At 52.5% G+C, this 23,769-nt stretch overlaps 2 protein-coding genes across 4 annotated transcripts; both read right to left on the reverse strand.

The window, feature by feature from the left end:
- Nucleotides 1-1,148: 1,148 nt before the first annotated feature.
- Nucleotides 1,149-6,388, reverse strand: CD2BP2 (CD2 cytoplasmic tail binding protein 2). 3 transcript variants are annotated; one of them, XR_011471298.1, is made up of 8 exons: nucleotides 6,333-6,388; nucleotides 5,717-5,809; nucleotides 4,550-4,685; nucleotides 4,276-4,433; nucleotides 3,735-4,164; nucleotides 3,547-3,653; nucleotides 2,310-3,490; nucleotides 1,149-2,179 (listed from the first exon to the last, which is right to left on the reverse strand). XR_011471298.1 is itself a non-coding variant. In XM_070413551.1 (7 exons), exons 2-7 carry the CDS (start codon nucleotides 5,792-5,794, stop codon nucleotides 3,359-3,361), a joined length of 1,020 nt encoding a protein of 339 aa, XP_070269652.1. In that variant the 5' UTR covers nucleotides 5,795-5,809; nucleotides 6,333-6,388; the 3' UTR covers nucleotides 1,149-3,358. The 3 variants fall into 3 exon arrangements, 2 of the variants coding, with proteins under 2 accessions (XP_070269652.1, XP_070269651.1); XM_070413551.1 differs by having other exon boundaries at nucleotides 1,149-3,469; XM_070413550.1 differs by having other exon boundaries at nucleotides 1,149-3,490.
- A 1,657-nt stretch (nucleotides 6,389-8,045) lies between these two features.
- On the reverse strand, nucleotides 8,046-21,280 carry TBC1D10B (TBC1 domain family member 10B). Its single transcript, XM_070413552.1, has 9 exons — nucleotides 19,800-21,280; nucleotides 15,361-15,460; nucleotides 14,958-15,065; nucleotides 14,761-14,867; nucleotides 11,108-11,222; nucleotides 10,921-10,986; nucleotides 10,550-10,739; nucleotides 9,656-9,810; nucleotides 8,046-9,565 (listed from the first exon to the last, which is right to left on the reverse strand). Exons 1-9 carry the CDS (start codon nucleotides 20,987-20,989, stop codon nucleotides 8,918-8,920), a joined length of 2,679 nt encoding a protein of 892 aa, XP_070269653.1. The 5' UTR covers nucleotides 20,990-21,280; the 3' UTR covers nucleotides 8,046-8,917.
- Between the last annotated feature and the right edge of the window lie 2,489 nt (nucleotides 21,281-23,769).

A 23,769-nucleotide genomic window follows, 5' to 3' on the forward strand; every position in this document is an offset into this window, starting at 1 on the left:
AAGGACATTAGAGAAAACTTATAATTAAAATCCATATCAAGTATGGATAGCCCTAGCTGGTTCGGCTCAGTGGATAGAGCGTCAGCCTGCCGACTGAAGGGTCCCAGGTTCAATTCCAGTCAAGGGCACATGCCTGAGTTGCAGGCTCGATCTCCAGTAGGGGGCGTGCTGGAGGCAGCTGATCAATGATTCTCTCCCTCCCTCCCTCTCCCTTCCTCTCTGAAATTAAAAAAAAAAAGTGTGGATAGTTAATAGCAACATATCATATATCCATACAATAGATTATTCAACAACAAAAAAGTACTGTTACACGTTAGAATCTTGAAAACATGCCAAGTGCAAGCAGCAGACACAAAAGACCACATATTGTAAAACTCCATTTGTATGAAAGTCCAGAATAGGCAAACCTACAGAAGTAAATCAGTGGTTGCCAAAGACTGAAGGGTGGGGGGGATGGGGGGGGGGGCGGATGGGATGTGATGGGAACTGTTAATGGGTGGGGTGGCTCTTAGGGTAGGAAAGAATGTTCCAAAATTAGATTGTAGTGATGCTTGCACAACACCATGAATATACTAAAAACCACCGAATTGTTCGCTTTAAATGGGTGGATAGCTCAATAACTTAAAAATAGTAACGTTGTTGGTTGGTTAGTTGTAACAAATGTACCACTGACAGATGTTAATAGGGGAAACGGTGAACTCTCTGTACTACTCTTGTAAATTTTTTGTAAATATACAAAACTACTGTAAAATGTAAAAAGCTTATTTAAAAATTTACACAGCCCAGTGTGGCTCAGTGGTTGAGCGTTGACCTAGGAACCAGGTCAGTTCGATTCCCAGTCAGGGTACATGTCCTGGTTGCAGGGTCAGCTCCCAGTAGGGGGCGTGCGGGAGGCAGCCAACCAATGATTCTCTCATCATTGATTTCTCTCTCCCTTCCTCTCTAAAATCAATAAAAACATATTTTTTTTTAAATTCAGACACATATACAAGTTTGTTTTTAAAGCAAGTGAGTTAAGTGCTGTTAAGGGCTTGAAAGAGACATGGCCACAGAAGACTTAGGGATATTCATGAGGGGGAGAGGCATTCAGCTGGATGGGGTGTGGGTTGGTTTCCTATTGGGGCTTTAACAAATTACCACAAACTCAATGGCTTAAAACAACACATTTTATTCTCTTAGAGGTCTAGCGGTCAGAAATTTAAAATTATTTTCACTGGGCTAACTCCTGTCAATAGAGCTGCATTTCTTTGTTTTCCTGCCTTTTCCAGCTTCTACAGGCCACTGCATTCCTGACACATGGCCCTTCCATCTTCAAAGTCAGCAGCAGTGTAACATCTTCTCCTCCCTCACTTTGATCCTCCTGACGCCCCTTCCCTTCATAGGACCCTTGATTACACTGGGCCCATCTCAATTATCCATGATAATCTCATCTCAAAGTCAATCATTTCTGCAAAGTCCCTTTTGCTACGTAAGGTCACATATGCACAGGTTCTGAGATTGAGCATGTGGACACCTTTGGGGGCAATTATCCTGCCCACACAGGGGGTCATCAGGGAGGTGAACAAAGGAACAGGCAGTGAGGGGAAGGGAGGTCAGCTGATAGGTGGAGCCTACGGTGCCGGTGGGACATCCAGGGGAGTTGTCCATCGGCTTCCTCCCATCTCGTCACCAAACACTAAGCACCTCCCACGAGTTAGTCACCGGGGATATAAAGGTGCGCACTCTTTTCACTTCTGAACATTTCTGAAATCACGATGCACTTTTTAATCGATGACATCTTACAACTGCAATGGTAGGGTTTCCTTTTTTAATGACACGAAGTAAACCATTTTACAACCAAAGGCACCTTGAAGTCAATGAAAACGAGGTCTGGCTTAGCACTAGAGTGGGTGTGATGATTACAGAAACTGTAGGCCTCACTAGAACATCAGGTATCCCCTGGTTCTGGCCTGGCCCCTTCCACCCCCCAGGTGTCCCATGGCTCTGGTGCTCAGCTCTCCAGTAACTGACAAACTCCACCAGAGCCCTGGCCACACACATGCTCAGCTAGGCTCCCACAGCAGGTCCAGGAACCGATCCCGCCCCAGGTGTAACCTGTCTTGGGAGTCAGGCTGTTCACCTGGCCGCACATTGAAAAGACCCAGCCTCCAGGCCATTACCTAGATGAGTGGTTCTCAACCTTGGCTGCACATTAGAATCCCCTAGGAATCTTTTTAAAATCTGATTTCTGGGCCTCATCAGGATTTTAAAAAGATTCCCAGGGGATTCTAATGTGCAGCCAAGGTTGAGAACCACTGACCTAGATCAACTCATTCAATTCTCTGAGAAGTAATTTTACAGCTCCCCATGAGATCCCAACGGCCAGCCAAGGTGAAAAGGGGAGGAATCAACCTAACTCGGTGCAAGTGAGGAGACTAAGGCAGCACTAAAGGGATGGGGGGGGGGGGGGGGGTGTTCAGGTCTCACTATAGAATTACACCTGTCTGAGACATGGTATAATTCCACCCCGCTCCCTCACCCCCTAACTCTGAATTCCTGGAAGGGGACCAGCTCAGTTATCTTAGTCCCCTCAAGGCACTAGCCCTGTGCCAGGCACACTGTGGGAGCCCAGAAAATATACACTTCAGGGTCTCAAATGCCAAGCAGAAAAGACCTGGTACCAAGAAAGGTCTGGGAAAGGAGCCCCTTGGGTTTGTGCCAAGCCTCTGATTTGCTGTGTAACCTCCAGTGAGGCACCACCCCTCTCAGCGCTTGTTCAATGGACAGCTGAAGGGTCCTTCAAGTGCCAACGCTGAGTCTGCACTTCACCTAAAGAGCTTGAGACAGTGGGAGCCAGTGAATACCAGGCTTCCTGCTCACACCCAACAGATGTCCTAGCCCTTCAAGGCCTGAAATCTCCACTTCTGGGCCTCTATCCTATACTAGCTGCAAGGACAGAGACTCTGAGGTCCTAACAGCCAACAACCTAAGAACAGCGAAACAGGAACTCCCATCCTGGAGAATGACATGGGAGTGAAGGGGTTTTCAGATGGTGAGCAGAGTCCAGGTGGGGAGGCCACAGGACACCTGACAGCCCTGGCTCTGCCCCTAGGAGTGGTAAACAAAAACCAGAAACTCTCAAAGAGAAACTTCATGAGGAAACACTCAAGGACAGAGGCAAATCCAAAGGGGCTGTGGAGGTCCCTGGCTTCTGGCCATCAGGACAGTCAAGGGCTTAATACACAACTATAGACTTTTATTGGGAATGGAAACTGACTGAAAAGTGGCCCCCAATATCCTCACTGCCTGAGGCAACTCTCTGGGGCCTCCTCCAGAGAGTCCAGGAAAGAAAGAGCCACTAAACTGGCCCTCAGAAGGCTCAGGTGTAGAGGTCAAAGTCAATACGTTTTGAGTTGTAGAACTGTCCACCAGGGGGGTCCAGCTTCCGGCAATAAACACCATCAGGGAAGTAGCCTTCATTCACCCAAGTCTGCAGGAAGAAAGGGCAGAACTGGAGGAGGACTGAGTGAGGGCTGGGAGGGGAGAGACGAGGCAGATGGGGCTTACCTGCATCTGGCTGCTGGAGAAGGGCCCGTAGAGCTCAGCATCACCTGTGTTCTCCCACTTATACTCCCACATCACATCCAGCAGACCATCTCCTGATGACTCTGGTTCTAAAACAGCAAGCAAAGCCATTTGGGCTTCAAGTGTCCTGCCCCTGCCCACAACACCCCACCTCTGCCCTGAAATCTCACCTCCTCTCTGGACAGGGGTTGGGGTCTCCAGCTCCCCTTCTGCTACTTCCTCAGCAAACATGTCCAGAGAAGGCGGGGGGTCAGGAGGTCCCTGGGTCCGGCACCCCAACCCCTTCAACTGCATGGCCAAGCGTTCTCTTGTCTCCTGATAAACACCAAGGTTGCCGCGAGCCACCATCTGGTCGGCCAAACTGCACAGCCGGTCCAAGCGCTGGGGGGAACTGGGCCGCCCAGGTCCCTTGCTACCCCCTTTGCCTCCTCCTCTGGCCCCCAGACGCCTCAGTGCCCCAGCCACTGTCTCTCTTGGCAGCAGGAGCTCCAGAAGGCCCTCCAGGAGGGCTTGGGGACTCATTGGTGTCTGGCCCAGGCTGTCCTCCTCCTCGGAGTCTGACGGTGAGCGCTGACCAGGTGGCCGCTCCCTGATCTTCACCTGTAATGTGAAAATGGGAAGGGGGGCGGGGGGTTATTTCCTACAAACTGCCAGCAGGGCCCAAGCACTTGCTGCCTCCAGGCCCCAGCCATGCCAGCCCCGGAGCCACACCCAGTCAATGTTGTCCAGCCAGCTGTCTCGGATCTGAGCATCCCGGTTCAGGAAGTAGTTGCCATCAGCATCAAAGTGGCCTTCCTCCATCTCTTCCTGAAGGTTGAAGGGTGTGATCCGCACACCTCCCTCACTGGGGAGTGTGGCTGCTTCCTGACCTGCACCAAAGACACAGGTGTCCATGCTGGCAGGCAAGAGACAGGAGCCTCCTTCGTCCACATTCCCAGAAGCCGGTTTGCTTCCCTAGCAGAGTCAGTTCTTGGGTATAACTCACCTTCCACATCCTCTGAGGCCAGGATGTCATATTTGCTGGACCGCTCATCATCATCATCCTCCTCATCGCTGTCCAAAGAGTGTTTGCCTTTGAAGCGGCTCCCAGGACCTCCTGCCCCAGCCACAGGGTCCACTAGCTGTGAGCAGGAGTCAGACAGTCCACAGATGCAGGTTACTGGTTATTGAAGGGAACCAAAGTTTTGCCAACCTGAAGCTGCCTTTTTGGAATATTAATTTTAAGCTATTAAGAAACAAGACTCAGAAAGAACCTTTGGCCCTCCCCGCTTTCCTGCCCAATAGATTCAAACAAAAGAAACCTACTATAGCAGTGGTTCTCAACCTTGGCTGCACATTAGAATCACCCGGGAATCTTTTAAAAATCCTGATTTCTGGGCCTCATCCTCCGGAAATTCTGTTTCTTTGGCGGGGGGGGGGGGGGGGGGGGGGCCCACAACATTGGTAACAAAGAAACAGATCCCCAGTGTGGGGTGTGCAGGAGGCAGCCGATCGATGATTCTCTCATATCATTGATGTTTCTATCTCCCTCTACCTCTCCCTTCCGCTCTGAAACCAATTTTTAAAAAACTGTTTTAAAATGTCATATATGCCGAAACCGGTTTGGCTCAGTGGATAGAGCGTCGGCCTCCGGACTGAAAGGTCCCAGGTTCGATTCCGGTCAAGGGCATGTACCTGGGTTGCGGGCACATCCCCAGTAGGGGGTGTGCAAGAGGCAGCTGATCAATGTTTCTCTCTCATCGATGTTTCTGACTCTCTATCTCTCTTCCTTCCTCTCTGTAAAAAATCAATAAAATATATTTAAAAAAAAAATGTCATATATGCCTAATGTTGCCTCACTGAGTTTGGAATTTTCATGCTGATGTGAATTTCCCATGTGCATGTATTAAATTTTTTTTTCCCCTGTTAATTTGATTTTTGGCCCAGCTACAAGAACTTAGAAGGTGGGAGAAAAGTATTAATTTTTTTTCTTCGCACCCGCACTCTTCCTCAAATGCTCCAGGATCTGGACGCAACCTGAAAATCCCCCAAACCCCCTTCGCAGAGAACATGAAAACCTTGCCCTTTCTACCCGTTCTTTCTCCCCAAAGCTTCTCCCCTCTGGCTTCCAGTTCCCGTTTCCTCTCCAGAACACGGAGGCCGGCCCCCTCACCTTCTTCTTGGGAGCACTGATCTCCTCCTTATCCTCCTCGTCTCCCACGCCCTGGAAGGTCACTTTCCGCTTGGGCATGGCTGGACAGAGGGTCTTCCCCAAACCGCAGAGGGAAAGGTGCAGATTAGGGGACCCGCCGCGAGAGGGCCCTCAACGCAGCAATCCCTCCCAGGGGCGCACAGAGCCAGGCTGTGGGGGAAGCAGCACAGAATAGGGGGCCGGAAGGGGAGTTGGCGGCCAAGAGGCCCCGGGACCCGGGATGGCATCCAAGAGAGCTGCTGGGGCCGGGTCCGAGAGGCGGGCACGCGGAGGGGCCCCCACCCGCACCCCCACCCGAGACGCGCGGGGACCCGCTTCCTCCCGTGACCACCCCATTCCCGGCTCCCGCAGTCCAGTCGCCACGCGGGTCCGCGGGCTGACACCCGCTCCTCCACCCCAGCTCCCTCGGGCCCGTGAGGTCTGAGCGGACCCGGGACTTAGCGCCCTGGTCCCCCGGCTCCTCGCTGCGCCGAACCCCCAACTCCGCCGCGGACTGGCCCCCACCTGCCGCGGGCTGTGTGCACAGCTCAGAGCAGCGGCAGAGCCCCGGGACTCGAGCAGCCCCCGGCGCGCTCACCTGAGGACCCTGGGCCGCCCGGCAAGGGAAGGGGGAGCTGCTCGCGCCTGGGCTACATCCGGGGCACAGGCCTTCACCCGGAAGGGAACTGTGGAGAGCGCCCGGAAGGCCGGAAGTGGCTTCGCTCCAGGGAGGACCAACCGACGCCGCGGGCGGGAGTTCGGGCGGAGCGGGGAAGTCACACCCCCGCTCAGAAGTGACGTAAGCTGTTTGGGGCAATAGACGAGAAGACGGGACCTGTGAGCTGCTAGACCCCCATCGAGCGAGAGGGATGGCCCCACCAGTGTCCATTCCCTCCCACAGCAGTAGCGGCTCTGGGGAGACGGGGGCGCCAGGTCACGGTGGGAGCAAAGCCGAGCAGGGCCGATGGGGTCCTGCCCTCGTTACTCTTTCTAGGGTTGCGTCACCTTTCCTCAGGGCTGGCCAAGGGCCCTGCGCCCCTCACCATCCCAGCTCGGCGGCCAGTCATCGGCCCTCTCCTCTCCCTGGGGTGAGCCCGGCTCTCCCGCTGGCCCGCCTTGAGGCCCCGGACCGGACCGGGGTGGGGCACTCTCCGGACCCAGCTCCCTTTAGGACGCCGGGGAAGTAATTTACCCACCCCTCTCCCGGGGCTGATTCTAGGCTTCCGAAGTGGAAAGGGCCCGCTACGGGAGAGGTGGCCGTGGCACCGGCTCCCAGCACCGAGGCCAGAGCCCCTCTCCAACCACAGCCGCAGAATGAAGACCCTCTTAGCAAACAGGCCCCAGCCCAGGGGCCCTTCCCGGGTTCTGTAATCTGGGCCGAGGCAGGGCTGGGTAGGGAAGTGGGCCTCCGTGCTGCGGGGACACTCGGAGCCAGAGTCCCACTAAGCTGAGGCTGTGCCCAGGAAGAGCCTATTGGAACCATAGGAGGCAGCATGGGGGTCCCCAGGGGAACAAGATGGACCACCTCTCCTCCTGCCCGTTTCCTCCAGAAACTGCACCCAAAGTCTGTGCTCAGTTTCTCCCACAGGTACAGGTTCCAGACCTGGAGAGCATCATGCTAATGAAGGACCAAAATACCAGCTACCACGGTCCCTGGTTCATCTCCCGGGGAAGCCTCCTCTTCTACCAGGAGCACCAGGCAGACATGCCTCTGGGCCTCATCCTGTTGCAGAACTGCCAGGTGGAGCCATGCTTTGGGCCACAGAACCCTATGCCTTTACCATCCTGACCCCTGGGGTAGAGGGCACAGAAGTTGGGCAGGCCTACAGGCTGGAAGCAGAAAACCAGGAGCGGGGAACCTGGCTGTGGGTTCAGGCTGGGGTGAGCTGGAGGCAGCTGGCTGTGCTACCACCCCCACCCGCTAGGGGCTCAGTACCAAAGCTGTGCCAAGCAGCTGGCCAAGAGCCCAGCTCACCCCCACATCCCCCCACCCCCCCAGGACTGTGGCCTTCTAGCCACCCTCAGTCCCCACTCCAGGTTCCAGGAGTTGCATGAGCGCTTTGGGAAGGAGATCCGGGCACTGCAGCTGATACGTAGAGGGCTTCCGGAGGCCAGTGACAATGGAGACAGCCGATCCCAGGCAAAGATGGAGCAGGAGCTCAACCATTGTTTGTTGATGAATGGCTGAGAAATGGACCAAAGCCCAAGGGGTACCTACCTGCCAAAACCAGCCAACTGCTTCAATAGATCCTGGCTCACTCATCACTTGCTCCCTCCCTCTCTAGTCCTTATTCTAACCCCCTTCATCAAATAACAAGGCAGGAGACATGCCCAGGTATAATAGCAGGTTCTTTTCTGGTTCCTCAAAGCGCCACATGGGGTGGGGGCAGATACAGAAGAGAATGTAAACATTGGGTTCCACCCCCTGGAGCTCAAGAAAATACCCCTTTTCCAAATAGGGGCTGGAGGGTTAGAAGGAAATAAGGTGAAAGGTGGGGGTCCTGGTGAGGCAAAGCAGGGGACGCATGAGAATACAGAGAAAGGTGGGTGAACAGGAAGGAGAGCAGGAGGGTGGTGGGTGAGGAAGTGGGGGACATTTCCTGTTCCAGTGCATGTCCCCTTAAATAGAGTGCAAGAACATTGTGGAAGGAGAACCAAAGGACAGAAGATTGAGCGAACACCCCCACCCCTGGGCCAACCAGGTCCTTTATACATAATTACAACACAGAGATGTCCAGAAGTCAAGGAGGCCCCCGGCCAGGAAGTGGGGGAGGCAGGCAGGACTGGAGAGAAAAAGGAACCTAGCTCCACTTCATGGGTACGGGGAGCAACTGGAGTGTAAGAATCTGAAAACTGACTCCCCCGTTGCCAAGAGTCACCCCTTTGGTGACAAAAGGCCAATCAGGACAGCACCTGGAAAGGGACCCCAAAGGGAACTGGGGCAAGAGTGAGAGAGACCCCAGCGCGACCTAACTGGAGGTGAGGGGCTCCAGACTTGTTCAACAGCTGCCTCGGAGAAATGCAGCTGCCCCATGCACTGACTGTCCTGGCTGTAGGGATCAGCAGCTGGCAGGGAGACGGGGATCAAGCCACTTTCCTCAGAAAGAGGGACAGCTTACTGAGGGGTCTGCTCTTGGCTGAGGGAAAAGGAGGGGGCCATGCAGTCCAGCCCCAGAGCAGAGGTCAGAAGTAAGCGTCCTGCCGGGTCTCAGAGGCCGAGGACCTGTCCCCACCATCCTGGGGGGCTGGAGGCCCATCTGCCTTCCGACGCAGTGACAGCTTCCTGCCTTGGGCCTTCTTCTCCTGCTTCTGCCGTTCCTTCTCTTGCTTCTGCCGCTCCTTCTCCCGCTTCTCCCGCTCTTTCTCTTGTTTCTGTCGCTCTTTCTCCCGTTCCTTTTCTTGTTTCTCACGTTCCTTTTCCTGTTTCTGCCTTTCCTTCTCCTGCCTCCGGTCCTTCTCCTGCCTCCGGGTCTCCTTGCTGGGACCCAGTGGAGTGCTGTTACCAGTGGGCGAAGGAAGGGATGGATGAAGTCCCTCAGCGGTGACCACAGGCCCTGGGGCAGGCCCAGCACTGGCCCTCTGGGGAGGGGGTGGAGATGGGGCTCCTCCAGCTGCCAGGGAGCCCCGGCTCTTGAGGCCAGGGAGGCTGAGGAGGCTAGAGGAGGGGCCCAGGGGTGGCTGCTGCCTCCGGCGTTCCTCATGGATGGCCCGGGAGCCATGTAGTCGCCGTGAGGGCCGATACTGTAGTTCCCCCCGGGTTTCCCGCCACTTCTTGAGCTGGGCTGTGTTTTCTCGCTCAATCAGTGCTTCTGTCACTGGGAGGCTAGTCACCTAGATGGAGAAGAAATGGGTACCAAAATGCAGATGAGGTGGGGATGGCCTGAAGCAGATTTGGGCTTTGCCAAAGCCTCTCATGCCTACCTCATGCACCAGGAAGTCCTCCTGCATGCACTGTTGGGGCAGGTTGCGTAGCTGCTCCATGGTTTCATACATGCCCTGGCAGGAGCGCAGCTTCTCCACTGAGCCCAGTGTGTGCCGAAGCAACACCAGGGCCACCCGGAAAATGATCTTTACGCCTGCAGAGTAAAGACAGCACAGGTGATCATGCCTGGGATCTCAGCATGTCCCATGTAGGAGGGACTCACAGCTCCCATCCCTATCTACTGTAATGTGGGGCGTGGGTACGGCGTTTTGGCCAGGTTTAAGCCTCGGACTAATGAAAGGACAGGGTCCTCTCATTGCCACGTGCAAGTCCCAGCTGGAGGGCAGGGCCCTCCCAGCACAATTATAGCCAACCGCTGTGGTTGTAAGCTTGAACCTATGGTCCGAACACGTAGCCCCACGTGCCTTGTGCTAGAGTTCAGGTGCATGTAGTTGAGTGAGGTTGAAACTCACGAGAACGCTGTAAACAATCTGATCATGCCCCTACTTTGCCTCGTGGCATCTGCTATAAAATAAAGTCACGGCTTGTGGACTCCGGCGCTGTCTCCTCATCAGGAAGCAGCGTCCCACCGAGACCCAGCATTCATTCTCTTGTCTGTCTTTCCTTAATCCTCTCCCAACCCCCCGCCTCCCCGCCCCGGATCACCGTTGGCTGTGCTGGCGCGGCCCACTGTAAACCTTACATATGAGGAAACTGAGGCCAAGATGGGAAATGAGCTGCCATGGGTTTCAGGTTCCTGGGAGGGAGAGTAGGCTCTGGGGTTAGTGGCAGAGCCAAGACCAGGCCTCAGATTCCAACCCCCAGACCCAACAAGCACCTTCTATCAGCAGACCACCGCCTGGCAGGCACTGTGAAAACCCCCACAAATGTACCTTCACAGAAGAACATATCCCAGACACGCAGCACTGAAGCCCAGGGCAGAGTGCGGGCAAAGATGCACATGAACCATTCTGTCATGTAGAGCACGGGGTCAATGCGCTGCCGCCGCAGGTGCCTGTGTGCCAGTGGGGAGGCACGGCGCAAGAGTGCAAAAAAGATTTCTCCGTCCAGCTGAATGGCCTCCTAAAAGTGAGATGAGCCATGAGAAGGGGCCTGCTGTGGCCCCCTTGAGCAGGGGATCCTCACCTCAGTGGGCGAGGCTCAGAACAGAGGGGACAGAAGGGCAGAGGGTGGGGCAGGACAAGGACCTCCCTGCAGCCTTGGGGAAAAGTCAGCCTGTTGTACCAAGCCTTCAGGTACTCACCAGCCCTGCACTGTAGTAACCCGGGAGGTACTTGTCGCAGATCTGTACCAGGCACCAAAAGGCTTGCTGAGAAGGGCAAAAACAAGGAGGGAGTGGGCCTGAGAAATGGAGCAGAGAGCTCCCCCATCACCACTGTAGGATAAGATCCTCCCCACCCCCTCCCCAACCAGGACCACAGTATGCTGACCTCAGCAGGCATGTGCATGAGCAGCACTGCAGCCACTGGGGCCTGTGCCTGGCAGTAGCCCTCGTCGGGCCGGTAGATAGTGTAGGCCTTAAGGATTCGATACAGGTCCTGTTGCCTGTGGGTATCGGGAAAAACCATGAGGGCAAGCACAAGAGTTGGAAGCTCTCTGCCCCAAACTAAATCTGCCCAGCCTCCAGCCCCAGCCCAGACCCCTCCTAAATCTAATTCCAGATTAACTTCTGAGCTTTACTACCACACACCTCAATCCCCTTCCTAATCCTGCCTATCAAGCTTAAACCAAAGACTCAGATCACACAAAACATTCCAGGCTGCAGACTTCCACCCTTGCCTGCACACCCCACATGCTCCCTACCATTCCCAGCAGTCCGTGTTCGCTCTCTCTCCATCTGCCAGCATCCAATAAACCTTCAAGGTCATCTTCTTGCAGAAGCTTTCAATAGCCACAGCTTCAGTCCTCCTCTAGCACAGTCTGAATGTTTGTATCATGCCCCCCTCCCAAACCACCACCACCAATGGGCCCTGCTTCTAGGTGAAGGCTTGGGAAGCCAGGTGTGCCTTAGACCTTTCTCTTGTCTCTACATCCAAAAGAATAAAATCCTTCCCTAGACTTGCTCCTCTTCCTTGAGGGTGTCCCAACACTGTGTCTGGGAATTCCATCCACTCAACCCCACATCAGAAAACAGAAAGCCCTCCTTTCCTCCCCATGGCTAATCACAGTCTTCTCAACACTACGACCTAAATTTATTCCATCTGTTCCTTCACAACCACTTCACAGCTCACACCTTCATCACTTACCCAGGAAAAAGTAATCACCTCCCAGATCATCTCCCTGCATCCAGTCACACACACACTCCTGACCACCGCTTACAATCGTGTTTCCAAAATGCAGTCACTGTGCTTTATCTGCATTCCACCCCTACTATTATTCTCCACTTTGCAATAGCATCCATGAAATGACAGGTTTGATATACTAGTTAGTTACCTAATACCTGTCTGCTTTTATGCCCTGCCTTCCCCCCTGTTGCTACAGGTGAACTGTCTGTGATCCTGGACAAGCACAGCCTTTCCACTTGGGACTGGATCTCATCCCCTTGCCTACACAGGCCATCTCCAGTAACCTTCCCATCTCTCCTGCATCATCAATTTTTCTCCCTCTACTAGATCATTCCCATTGGCAAACTACATCTCTTATTTCCTTTAGTTTAAAGTAAGTCTCTTGACCTCACTTTCTTCTCCAAATATCACAGTTTCCTTCCTTACCTATTAAGTGAAACTCTGCCAGAGTATAAACTCACTGTCTTCAATTACTTTCCTCCCTTTCTCCAGCGAGGCTTTAATCCACTGTTCCCCACAAAACTGTTTTTATCTAAGGCAGTGATGGCGAACCTGTGACACGCGTGTCAGAGGTGACACGCGAACTCATTTTTTTGGTTGATTTTTCTTTGTTAAATGGCATTGAAATATATAAAATAAATATCAAAAATATAAGTCTTTGTTTTACTATGGTTGCTAAGATCAAAACATTTCTATATGTGACACGGCACCAGAGTTAAGTTAGGGTTTTTCAAAATGCTGACACGCAGAGCTCAAAAGGTTCGCCATCACTGATCTAAGGCCGCCCACAGTTTTAGTCCAGAGGTCAATTTGCAACTTGACTTTACTTGACCCATCAGAAGCATTTCACACAGCTGACCCTAAAACCCCTCTTCACTTTGCTTCCAGGAATCACATACTCCTGGTTTTCCTTCTACCTCTCCAGCTTCTTCCAGTTCATTTACTGGTTCATCTCAGTAATTGCTATTCTTAAAAATGTTGGAGCTGCAGGGCTCAATCTCTGAGCTTCCTTTCATTTATACACTTGCTGCCTTGACAACCTCATCCAGTCCCATGGGTGAGATTTAGTCCCATCTAGAGAGTGACAGGTCTTCACTTTCCAATTTATTTCCAATTTAAACCTCTCCCCGAAATCCATAATTATATATATTTACCTCCAACCTACTTGACATCTCCATCTTGATATCCAATAAGTATTTTAAACTACACATTCCAAAACTGAACTCCTGATACCTCTCAAACTTACTTTCCCCCCAGTTTTCCCCATCCACATCAGCATATGGTAACTCCATTCTTCCAGTTTCTCAGGCCAAAAACCTTAAGAGTCATTGATAACTCCTCCTTCTCTTTCTCACACACACTCCACATCTAATCGACTGGCAAATCCTTTTGGCTCTAGCTTCAAAATAAAACCAGAATCCAACCATTTCTCCCAGTAGTTCCACTGCTAAGATCCTTATCTATCAACATCTCTCCTGGATTATGGAAATAGTCTCCTCACTTGTTTTCTCTGCTTCTGTCCTTGTCTCCTTATAGGCTATCCTTAGCACAGCAGCCAGGATGAACCTTTTAAAATATACAAGTCAGCCCTAGCCAGTTGTTTAGTGGTTAGAGCATCAGCCTGTAGACTGAAGGGTCTCAGGTTCAATTCTGATCAAGGGCACATACCTGGGTGGCAGGCTCAATCCTAGACCCCGTGCAGGAGGCAACTAATGTGTCACTCATACATCGATGTGTCTCTCTCTGCCTCTCCCCCTCCCTTCTACTCTATCTAAAAATCAATGGAAAAAATATCCTCAGGTGAGGATTAACAAAAAAAGTAAAATAAAATACAAGTCAGATCTGCTCAGCCGGTGTTGCTCAGTGGTTGAGCATAGACCCATGAACCAAGAAGTCACCAGTTCAATTCCCGGTCAGGGCACATGCCTGAGTTGCTGGTCTGATCCCCAACGAGGGGTGTACAGGAGGCAGCCCATTGATGATGTTTCTCTCTCATCAATGTTTCTATCTATCCCTTTCCCTTCCTCTCTCTCTAAAAATAAAAGTCAGATCCAATCACTTAAACCCCAATTTCCATTCACATTCTCTAGTCCACTCTTAAACTCCTCTTTATCACTTACCATCATTTATTTCACATACAACATATTTTCTTTCATCGTACTGTCTATCCCCACTAAAATATAATAAGCCCCATGAGGGCAAGAGTTTTTGTCTCTTGTTCACTGCTGTCATCCGTGACTAGAAGAGTGCCTAGCAGATAGTAGATGCTCAATAAATATTTGCTGAAAGGATGAACTTCTTGATAAAAAATGTCATCCGAGAACCACCTAAGATCAACTTGCATATTACTGGGAAGCAGTAAAAATACACTCGGAAAAGCCTGGGAAAAAACAAAAATTCAAGTGCCCTGGCACAGTATTTAAGGGCCCTTCGTGATCTGGCCCTAAACTACTTTTCCAGCCTCAACTACCCAACCTCACTGCCCAAACACAGTTTACATACCCCCCAGGCAGGAAAACCTTGTCCCCTGCTCTGCTCCCATCCAGCCTTCAAAGCCCAGCTCAATGCCAGGAGCCCTTGCTGTGCCGCCCTTTCTTACCTCAACAACAGACCCCCAGCCCCACCCAGCAAGTCAGAGTCTTCTGAGAGCATGTCCCTCAGTGTGGCTTGACACTCAATCCACCAAGGACCAGCCTTCTAGAAGTCCTGGAGAGCATGAACTGCTTTCAACTGTCTTGTATCCACCTGGAGCCACAACAAATGTTTGCTAACTAACCCACGTGGCCAGGCCACCTTACCCATGCCCCCCTCGAGCAGCAAACATCTCATGGAAAGGGAACTGGCGGTGCAGGTCCTTCTCAATCACATCCAGCCACTTGGGGTCCCCAGGAGCCCGTTCCAGCTCCTACAGTGGGAAAGCAACGATTACCTCAGGATCTGGGGAGCTGATGATATCCTTCAGCCAGTGTCACATGTCCCCACACCCTGGACACACCTCAAACTTGCCCGGGTTCTGCTCCAGGAGTTCCTTGCTGTTGGACAGATACTGCCAGGCCTTGGCTCTGAGGGAGGAGGGTATTCCCTTCCGGCAGCGCAGCTTCACCTAAGGTAGAATGGCAGGCAGGGGAACAGCTTCAGGGACTGGCCCAGCCTCCAAGTCTTCCCCAGCAATCCTCAGGCTCCCGGGGACACCCCTCCCACATCCATAGGCTTAACTCCACTCCACTAGACCTTGCCTGGCTTAAAGTTACTCCTTCCCCCAGGCCCAAGTCCCACTTCTCCCCAGCACGGTCCATAGAGCAGATACTACCATGTTCCTGGGCTTCCCCAGAGCACCGGGGCCCACCCTGCCCCTGCCCCTTGTGCACTGCCCTGCCCACCACGTAGTCTTCTCAAACCTTCTGGAAACGTCGTGACAGCCACTTATCCCAGTTACTGAACATCTCCAGCCACTTGAGCTCCCGCTGCCGAGCCACATCCACGGGAATGGAGCTCTCTCTGCAGGATGGGGGAGCATGGAAAGGGTCAGTAGCAGTAGTGTAATACCTGGATTGCTGAGGGAACTGAGGCAAGCCACTTCCAGGCTCAAATGAGAGACTGAACATAAAAACATTTTGTGAGCTGCCAAACATCAGCTGTCTGGCCATTAACTATCCAAGGCCCTAGTTAACCAAACTGAAAGGACGTCTTCCCTTTGGAAGGAATCTCTGCACAGAGATTGTGTTCTCATGTTGGATTTCTATACAGACGTGTGTTTAAATCCTACTTCTGATGTATATAAGTTTGGGGAGAGAGTACAGAATATGTAAAACCATAGTTTGCATTAGACCTAAATTCAAGTTCTAGCTTTTAACACTTATTTATTGTATAATCCTGGGTAAGTCACTTAATTCCTCTAAGCCTCAATTTCCTCATGTATAAGAAGTAGAGAAAAACAATATCTACCTGACAGTTTATATGAGACAATACATATAGGGGTGCAGGAGATAATAACAATTATTATCCATAAAATATAGAATATACTTCTCTGTCTCCTTAGAAGCAACTGTCTTGAGTTTCCTCCTATCAGACTCTTGAGATTCCCTTGGGCCACCTGCAATTCTCTTTACCTCCTCCTCTCTGAAATCACCCCCGACTCCCAGGCAAATGAAGCTTTCCTTACACTGTTTGCTCACTGTCTGTCAGAGCTACACATCAAGATGCCATCAGTCTTTTTTTTTTAATAGACTTTAAAAATTGTTTTGTTGATTTGAGACAGAGAGAAAGAGAACAAGAGAGAGAGAAACTTCAATTTGTTGTTCCACTTATTTATGCATTCATCGGTTGATTCTTGTATGTGCCCTGATTGGGGATCAAACCCGCAACCTTGGCATATAGAGACGATGCTCTAACTGAGTGAACTACCCAGCCAAGGTCCCCATCAGTCTTGAAATAATTACTTTTAGGAGTCAATACCAGGAGGTGAGTGGAATGGAAGAAAGAGCTTGGGGTTTCCAGACAGACCTGAGCTCAAATCCCATTTCTGTCCTTAGAAGTCAGGGTGTCTTGATAAGTGATAACCTGAGTCTCTTCCTCATCTGTAAAACAGGGATGTCACAACCTACATCACAAAGTTATGGGAGCCCCAGCTCCTTTGGCTCAGTGGATAGAGCATCAGCCTGTGGACTGAAGGGCCCCAGGTTTGATTCCAGTCAAGGGCACATACCTGGGTTGCAGGCTCGATCCCCAGTGGGGGGCACGAAAGAGGCAGCCAATCAGTGATTCTCTCTCATCATTGATGTTTCTATCTCTCTCTCCCTACCTCTCTGAAATCAATAAAAATGTATTTTAAAATAACAAAAGAAAAACACAAAGAGACGAGAAGTCTATTGAGAAACTGTATATAAAGGACTATTAAAAGAGAGGGCTCACCCAGCCAGCATGGCTCAGTGATTGAGCGTCAACCTATGAACCAGGTCACAGTTCGACTCCCGGTCAGGGCACATGCCCAGATTTCTGGCTCAATCCCCAATTTGGGGCTTTCAGGAGGCAGCCGATCAATGATTCTCTCAGCATTGACGGTTCTATTTCTCTCTCCCTTCCTCTCTGAAATTAATTTAAAAAATAAATATGTTTTTAAAAATGCACAGAAGAGCCTGGCCAGTGTGGCTCAGTAGTTGAGCGGCAATCTATGAACCAGGAGGTCCCCAGGGCACATGCCCGGGTTGTGGGCTTGATCCCCTCTGTGGGGCATGCAGGAGGCAGCCAATCAATGATTCTCTCTCAGCATTGATGTTTCTTTTTTGTTTTATTTTAATATATTTTTATTGATTTCAGAGAGGAAGGGAAAAGGAGAGAGATAGCAACATCAATGATGACAGGGAATCGTGATTGGCTGCCTCTTGCATGCCCCACTCTGGGGATCGAGTCCACAACCCAGGCATGTGCTCTGACTGGGAATCAAACAGTGACCTCCTGGTTCATAGGTCGACGCTCAAACACTGAGCCACGCTGGCCAGGCTCATCACTGATGTTTCTATCTCTCTCTCCCTCCCTCTTCCTCTCTGAATTCAATAAAAAGTATATTTTTTAAAAATAATAAAAAATAAGCCCTAGCAGGTTTTGCTCAGTGGATAGAGTATCGGCCTACGGACTGAAGAATTCCTGGTTTGATTCCAGTCCAGGGCACATACCTCAGTTGCAAGCTCGATCCCTGGCCCTGGTTAGGGTGTGTGTGAGAGGCAATCAATTGATATGTCTCTCTTACATCAATGTTTCTCTGTGTCCCTCTCCCTTCCACTCTCTCTAAAAATCAATGGAATAATTTCCTCAGGTGAGGACTAACAAAAAGAAAAAAATTAAAAATGCACAGAAGAGGCATCTAATTGAAGTAGGGGAGTGGCTATCAGGAAAGGCTTCCTGGAGAAGGGAACCTGTGAGGTAAGCCACAAAAGACTGGGTAGAACTTAGCGGGAAAAGGGGGAGAAAGGTATCCCTGGCCTGAGTGTGAATCAGTCCAACAGGAGCACAGCACGAAGTGCATGGTGAGGAGCGGCAGGAGAGCAGACCAGAGGGGCTGGCAGAGCCAGATAATAAGGAGCCTATGCGCAGGCTAAAGCACTTGGACTTTAACCTGTGGCCAGTGGGGAGCCACTAAGAGTTTTTTTTGTTTTTTTTTTTAATATATTTTATTGATTTTCCACAGAGAGGAAGGGAGAGAGATAGAGAGCTAGAAACATCGATGAGAGAGAAACATCAATCAGCTGCCTCCTGCACATCTCCCACTGGGGATGTGCCCACAACCCAGGTACATGCCCTTGACCGGAATCGAACCTGGGACCCTTCAGTCCGCAGGCCGATGCTCTATCCACTGAGCCAAACCGGTTTCGGCACCACTAGGAGTTTTTAAGGTACATATGGCCCAGTCAGCCTTGTGCCTCAGTAGATTCCTCCAGCACAGAAGATGGATTTGAGAGAGACAAAACTATAAAGCAGAGAAACAGCATTCAGCACAGTGCCTGGCATACAAGTGGGGCTCACTAAAATCCAATTCGATCCAAGAATTCCTTAGGATAACATGGTATTAAGGAGAGAACCGTTGGTCACAGAGATCCAGATTGAGTAGAGCAATTCATTCAATTGCTTCTTCATTTGTAAATTGGGTACAACACATCCCTCAAGCATGGGAAAGCATCAGGGTCAAATTTCAGTTGCCTTTCCCTTAGAGAACCAAGGATGTTGGTGCGCAAAGGTTTTCTGATTTTTTTTTATTTTATTTTTTGGTGGGTAATAATCCCTGACTAGAATATTCTCTCACCACCAGGCAGGTCCTCCACCAACCCCAACAGGCCCAGCCATGATTAAATCCTACATATTCTTTAAGATTCAGATTAGCTTCAGCAGGATTCCCAGACTGGGCAAAACATCCCTTCCCCAGGTGCTCACAAAATCCTGTGATCATCTCTAAGTGAAACCTAACATACATTGAAACCAAGTATTTAGGTATATTTCTCCCTCTAAATGATGAGCAACTTGAAATGACTGTTTTATCCTTAATATCCTGCACAGGGCCTGCCACCTGGGTACTCAGGTGATGCTGAACTGACCAGCAGGTTACAGGGGTAGAGGAACAATGTGCAGGATCCAAAGAGAGAGAAGGAAGAAGTCAGGGGTGATCACACCCCACCTCAGGAGTGACTCAGGCCCCTGGAGGGAACTAGGAAAGAGTAAGCTGGGCTGGGGAGATGAGAAAATGGGGAAGAGCCCTTCCCCACCCCCTTTCCCTCAGTGAAAACACAAGACTGTCCTCTGTTCCGCAGAGGGGCCCTGTTTTCAGAGTCTCCCTCCATCAACCAGATTTCTCCACCTCCCCACCCCATCAGACCTAGGGTATGAGGAAGGTGCGATGGCTGCTTCACTCACAGACTCTCCCACTAGGGGACCAGAGATCTCTACCAGAACCCCTGCCCAGCCAACACTGTAGACTATCTGGCTCAAAGCTAGAGCCTCATATAAAGGAGCTTGGATGATCTTAGATATCATCTCATTCAGCCTTTCCTTTCATAAACTGAGCACGGAAATGGGGAAGACACCGGCTCAAGGGCACACAACCCACCAAAGGCAAAGCTTAGGCTCAAGCCCAGAACTCCTGACACCTGCTCTGAAACTCACAAACATGTGCAGAACTCTGGATGAGGATGCTCTAGGCTAGGGCATGACAGGAATCGCCAGGTATCCCACACCCACGAATCACCCTGGATCCTCAGAGGAGGCTGGGCTGCCAGGGTCTGAGCAAGCTACTTCTTCTCCCCCCACCCCCAAAACCTGCTTCACTGAAGCAGTCCCACTGGGTACTCACAGGCTGCCCGAATACTGGCTGCCCCCAAGGAAGCCATACTTGTCCGTCTTCCGCAGGGCCAGCCCATTTATCTCCGAGTCTGAGCCTATGGAGCTCACATCATCCACCAAGGACTCCAAGGTCCCAGACATGAGGCTCACGGAGTCCAAGTAGCTCATAGTGTCCGGGGCCTGCCCTCGGGGCCCAGAGATGCCAGGTCCCAGGCTGGACATGGAGCCTAGATCCTGAGAGTTTTCTGCAGGCTCTGAAGCAGGGGTCACCATCACAACCGCGACCAGAGCCTCACTAGTCCCTGAAGGCCCTGTGCCGGACCCGGAGGGGTCCTCTGGAACCGGTCCTGTTGATGCTGATGTTGCTGCTCCATGTCCACTTGTCACCTGTCCTGCTGTCACTGCTGCAATCCGTGCAGTCACTCCTGAGGCCGCTGTGGTTCCCGGCTTGGGGGCAAGCGGGGGTTTGGCGGTCAGGGCTCCAGGAGCCGTTCTGGACGAGGTTCTGGTGGAGGTTCCTGGTCCAGAGGCGGGTGAGGTTCTAGTCTCCTCCGTCTTTGGAGAGTCTGCCCCTAGGGCGTGAGCCATTGACGTCTGGTCTCCGATTACTGCCGCGGGCACCAGGACCTCCGGGCCGGAGGAGACCTGCGCTTCGGGTGAGGCCTCCAGTGTTAGCATCACCACTGTGCTGCCCGTGACCGTCGGGGCTGGGGCTGAGGCCGGGGCTGAAGCCGGGACCAGAGCTGAAGCCGGGGCCGGGGCCGGAGCTGAAGCCGGGACCAAAGCTGAAGCCGAGACCGGGGCTGAAGCCGGGGCCGGGGCCGGAGCTGAAGCCGGGACCGGAGCTGAAGCCGGGACCGGGGCTGAAGACGGGGCCGAGGCTGAAGCCGGGACCGGGGCTGAAGCCGGGGCCGGGGCTGAAGCCGGGACCGGGGCTGAAGCCGGGGCCGGGGCCGGGGCTGAAGCCGGGACCGGGGCTGAAGCCGGGGCCGAGGTCTGGGTGGGCCCCGGTAACCAGGTGGGCCGCGCCTCCCCGGGGGCCACCAGGGTGACCGGGGCTGAAGTGGCCGTGGTCACTGGCGGCCCCGGAGCCACCACCAAGACGGGCCCGGCCCGGGAGCCGCGGGGCGGCGGCGAGGGGGCCGCGGGGGCGCCATGACGGCGTGGCGGGGCCACAAGGGGCGCCGGGCCCGTCTCCATGGCCGCGGGCCGCCCCTCACATCCCCCTCCCGGCCAGGACGGCCGCAGAAGGCGCCGCCCTCAGGCCGCTCCGCGCCGCCCGTAGAGGAAGGGGAGGTGAAGGGCGCGGCCCGGCGCGCGCTGGGGGCGGGGACGGGGCGCGGGCGGCCGCCGGCCCGCGGAGGCGGCGCTCGGGTCCGGGGGCTCCAGGTGCCGGGGTCTCTCTCGCGCCCTCTCACCCCTACCGCTCTCTCGCCGCCGCCCCCTCCCTCCTGCTTTGGGCGAGCAACCGACCTCGCGCCTGCGCACACGACCGGGTGCCGGCTGAGCGGCCAGCGTCGCGGCGTTTCACGCCTGCGCGCGGGCCGTCCCATCGCGCTTCTTTTTGTTCCCGCCTCGTTAGAGGGCTTGGGCGAATAATAGGAGAAAGGGAACTGGGTTTCTGCCAATCGTTGTACGGGTGGGTGAGGTTGGAGGTGGGAAGAGGAAATGGAGAAAAGGTATAAGACCAATGGGAGGGCGGGTGAAGGTAGGGGGAGGCGGGACGAAAGGAGCAACTAATAGAAAATCAGGAAGCTGAACCTTCTGGCCAATAAAAATGGCGGGAGAGTGAATGACCGCGGAAGGAGGCGGGTACTGTGCGAGAAGAGGCGGGCCTGGCTAATATAAACGATAAAAAGGCAGCCAATGAAAAGGAATAGGCGGAGGTCAAATTGACAGACAGTCACATCTATTTGGGCGGTGACAGACAGCATCTGCAGTCAATAGGAAGAGCTGCGATATTCTTTATGTCTCCCAAGAAGGTCAGAAGGAATGACAGCTGGGGGGCGGGCCAAATTTGCAATTAATTTGCCTCGTCAGCCAATGAGCGCATTCTCTCACTTTAGCCACAGGCCAAAGGGGAGGGGTGCTGCCAGCGGGCGGTGCCAGCCCAGGGATATCGGGGACAGCCGGAGACTAGCGCCGGAGGGAGGTGACAGTTGGGGACAGCGCGGAGTAAAGACGGGGGCCGGGGGCATTAGCGAAACCCTTAGCCAATCAGAATGCCGTGCTGCCCTGCCCGAGTCCTTTCTGGGCCCCCATTCTCCAGCCAGCTACGATCTCCCCTCGCTCTCCCCCACCCTGGTGGCAGGTGAGGCCCTGAGCTCTGACACAGATCCAGTGCCCCGATCCAGCGCTCTCCACCTCCTCTCTGTCTGAGTCTCACCCCGGCTCCCAACCAATTCCTACACTTCAAGCCCAGGCGACTACAGCCCAAACCTCCAGTGGCCAATTTCTCTGAATCCGCCATTTCCTGTGGGAATCCCAAGCCCCAAGTCCTCACATCTCATCCTTTCAATTTGCCCCATTCTAGTGGGGATCCCAGACCCCAAACCATGAATTCCCAGTACCATGAAATCTTACATCTGTGTTCTTATTCTTTCGGTAATTCAAAACCCTTCAGTCAGCCACTAGCCCCTCGTTGCCACACTTCTCTGTGCTCATTTTCTGCTAAGAAACCAGACCCCAATCTTATGAGCGCCCCAGCCTATCCTAGACGCAAACACAAAGTCCTGACTTTCTGAGCCTTTTCTCCCTCTGACCCTCATTACCCTGAGCTCCCGGCTTATATGCTGATTTCCGTAGAGTCCATCATCTTGAAACTTCAGTCAGGCCTAACGCCCCTGTTCCTCCTGGGTTTCTGAGTTCCGGAACTCCCTCCCATTCCGTGTCTGAAATATATTGTTCCTGATCTCCTTCTCAACTTCCCCACTTTCCAGTTGATGCAAGCTTCCCCCATTCCTGTCTTTGGAGTTCTCCTCCCCTCCCAGAACCCAGTAATAAGTGGGTTTCCCTTTGGCCTGGACCCCCATAGTAACCTTATAAGGTGAGGCAGCTGTCAAACGAGGCAGGGAGGGGCCAGTTCAGGAGGCCAAGAGCAGCTGCTAAGTTTAGGGTGGTTTCTTCTCTCTTCTTAGAGACAACAGGTGGCTGGGCCCCAGTGCCCAGAAAAGAAAATGTCTTAGAGGCATTGGCATGAGGCTGGAGGAGGGAAAGGGAAGGAGGCACCTTGCTCAGGACATTGGGTCCTAGAGGGAGCAAGAAGAGGAGGTGTCATTGCCAACCTGGGGCCTCCTGGAGCTTCCTCAGCCAATACTGCCCCAGACCTCCACTGTATGGAGGGACAGGACACCGAGGCCTAGAGGGGTGGGATAGAATACCTCAAAGTCACACAGTCAGCCACGCTGGGTTTTGTCCAGAATGGATTGAGAAGCCACTGACCATTCTAGTCAACTAAGAAGAGGTGACCAACTAATTTCTCTCTTCGTGTCTCTGACTCCCTTCCTCTGAGTTCTAACTTTCAAACCAGAATCCAAAGAAATGGTTATAGACACACACTAGACCAGTGAAGGCGAACCTATGACACGCGTGTCAGAGGTGACACACGAACTCATTTTTTTGGTTGATTTTTCTTTGTTAAATGGCATTTAAATATATAAAATAAATATCAAAAATATAAATCTTGCCGAAACCGGTTTGGCTCAGTGGATAGAGCGTCGGCCTGCGGACTGAAAGGTCCCAGGTTCGATTCCGGTCAAGGGCATGTACCTGGGTTGCGGGCACATCCCCAGTAGGAGATGTGCAGGAGGCAGCTGATCAATGTTTCTAACTCCCTATCTCTCTCCCTTCCTCTCTGTAAAAAATCAATAAAATATATTAAAATATATATATATATATAAATCTTTGTTTTACTGTGGTTGCAAATATCAAAAAATTTCTATATGTGACATGGCACCAGAGTTAAGTTAGGGTTTTTCAAA

The sequence above is a fragment of the Myotis yumanensis genome, unplaced genomic scaffold (genome assembly GCF_028538775.1).
Source record: "Myotis yumanensis isolate MYYU_CA2020_CCGP unplaced genomic scaffold, mMyoYum1.0.hap1 SCAF_4, whole genome shotgun sequence".
In the NCBI taxonomy this organism is placed as follows: domain Eukaryota; kingdom Metazoa; phylum Chordata; class Mammalia; order Chiroptera; family Vespertilionidae; genus Myotis; species Myotis yumanensis.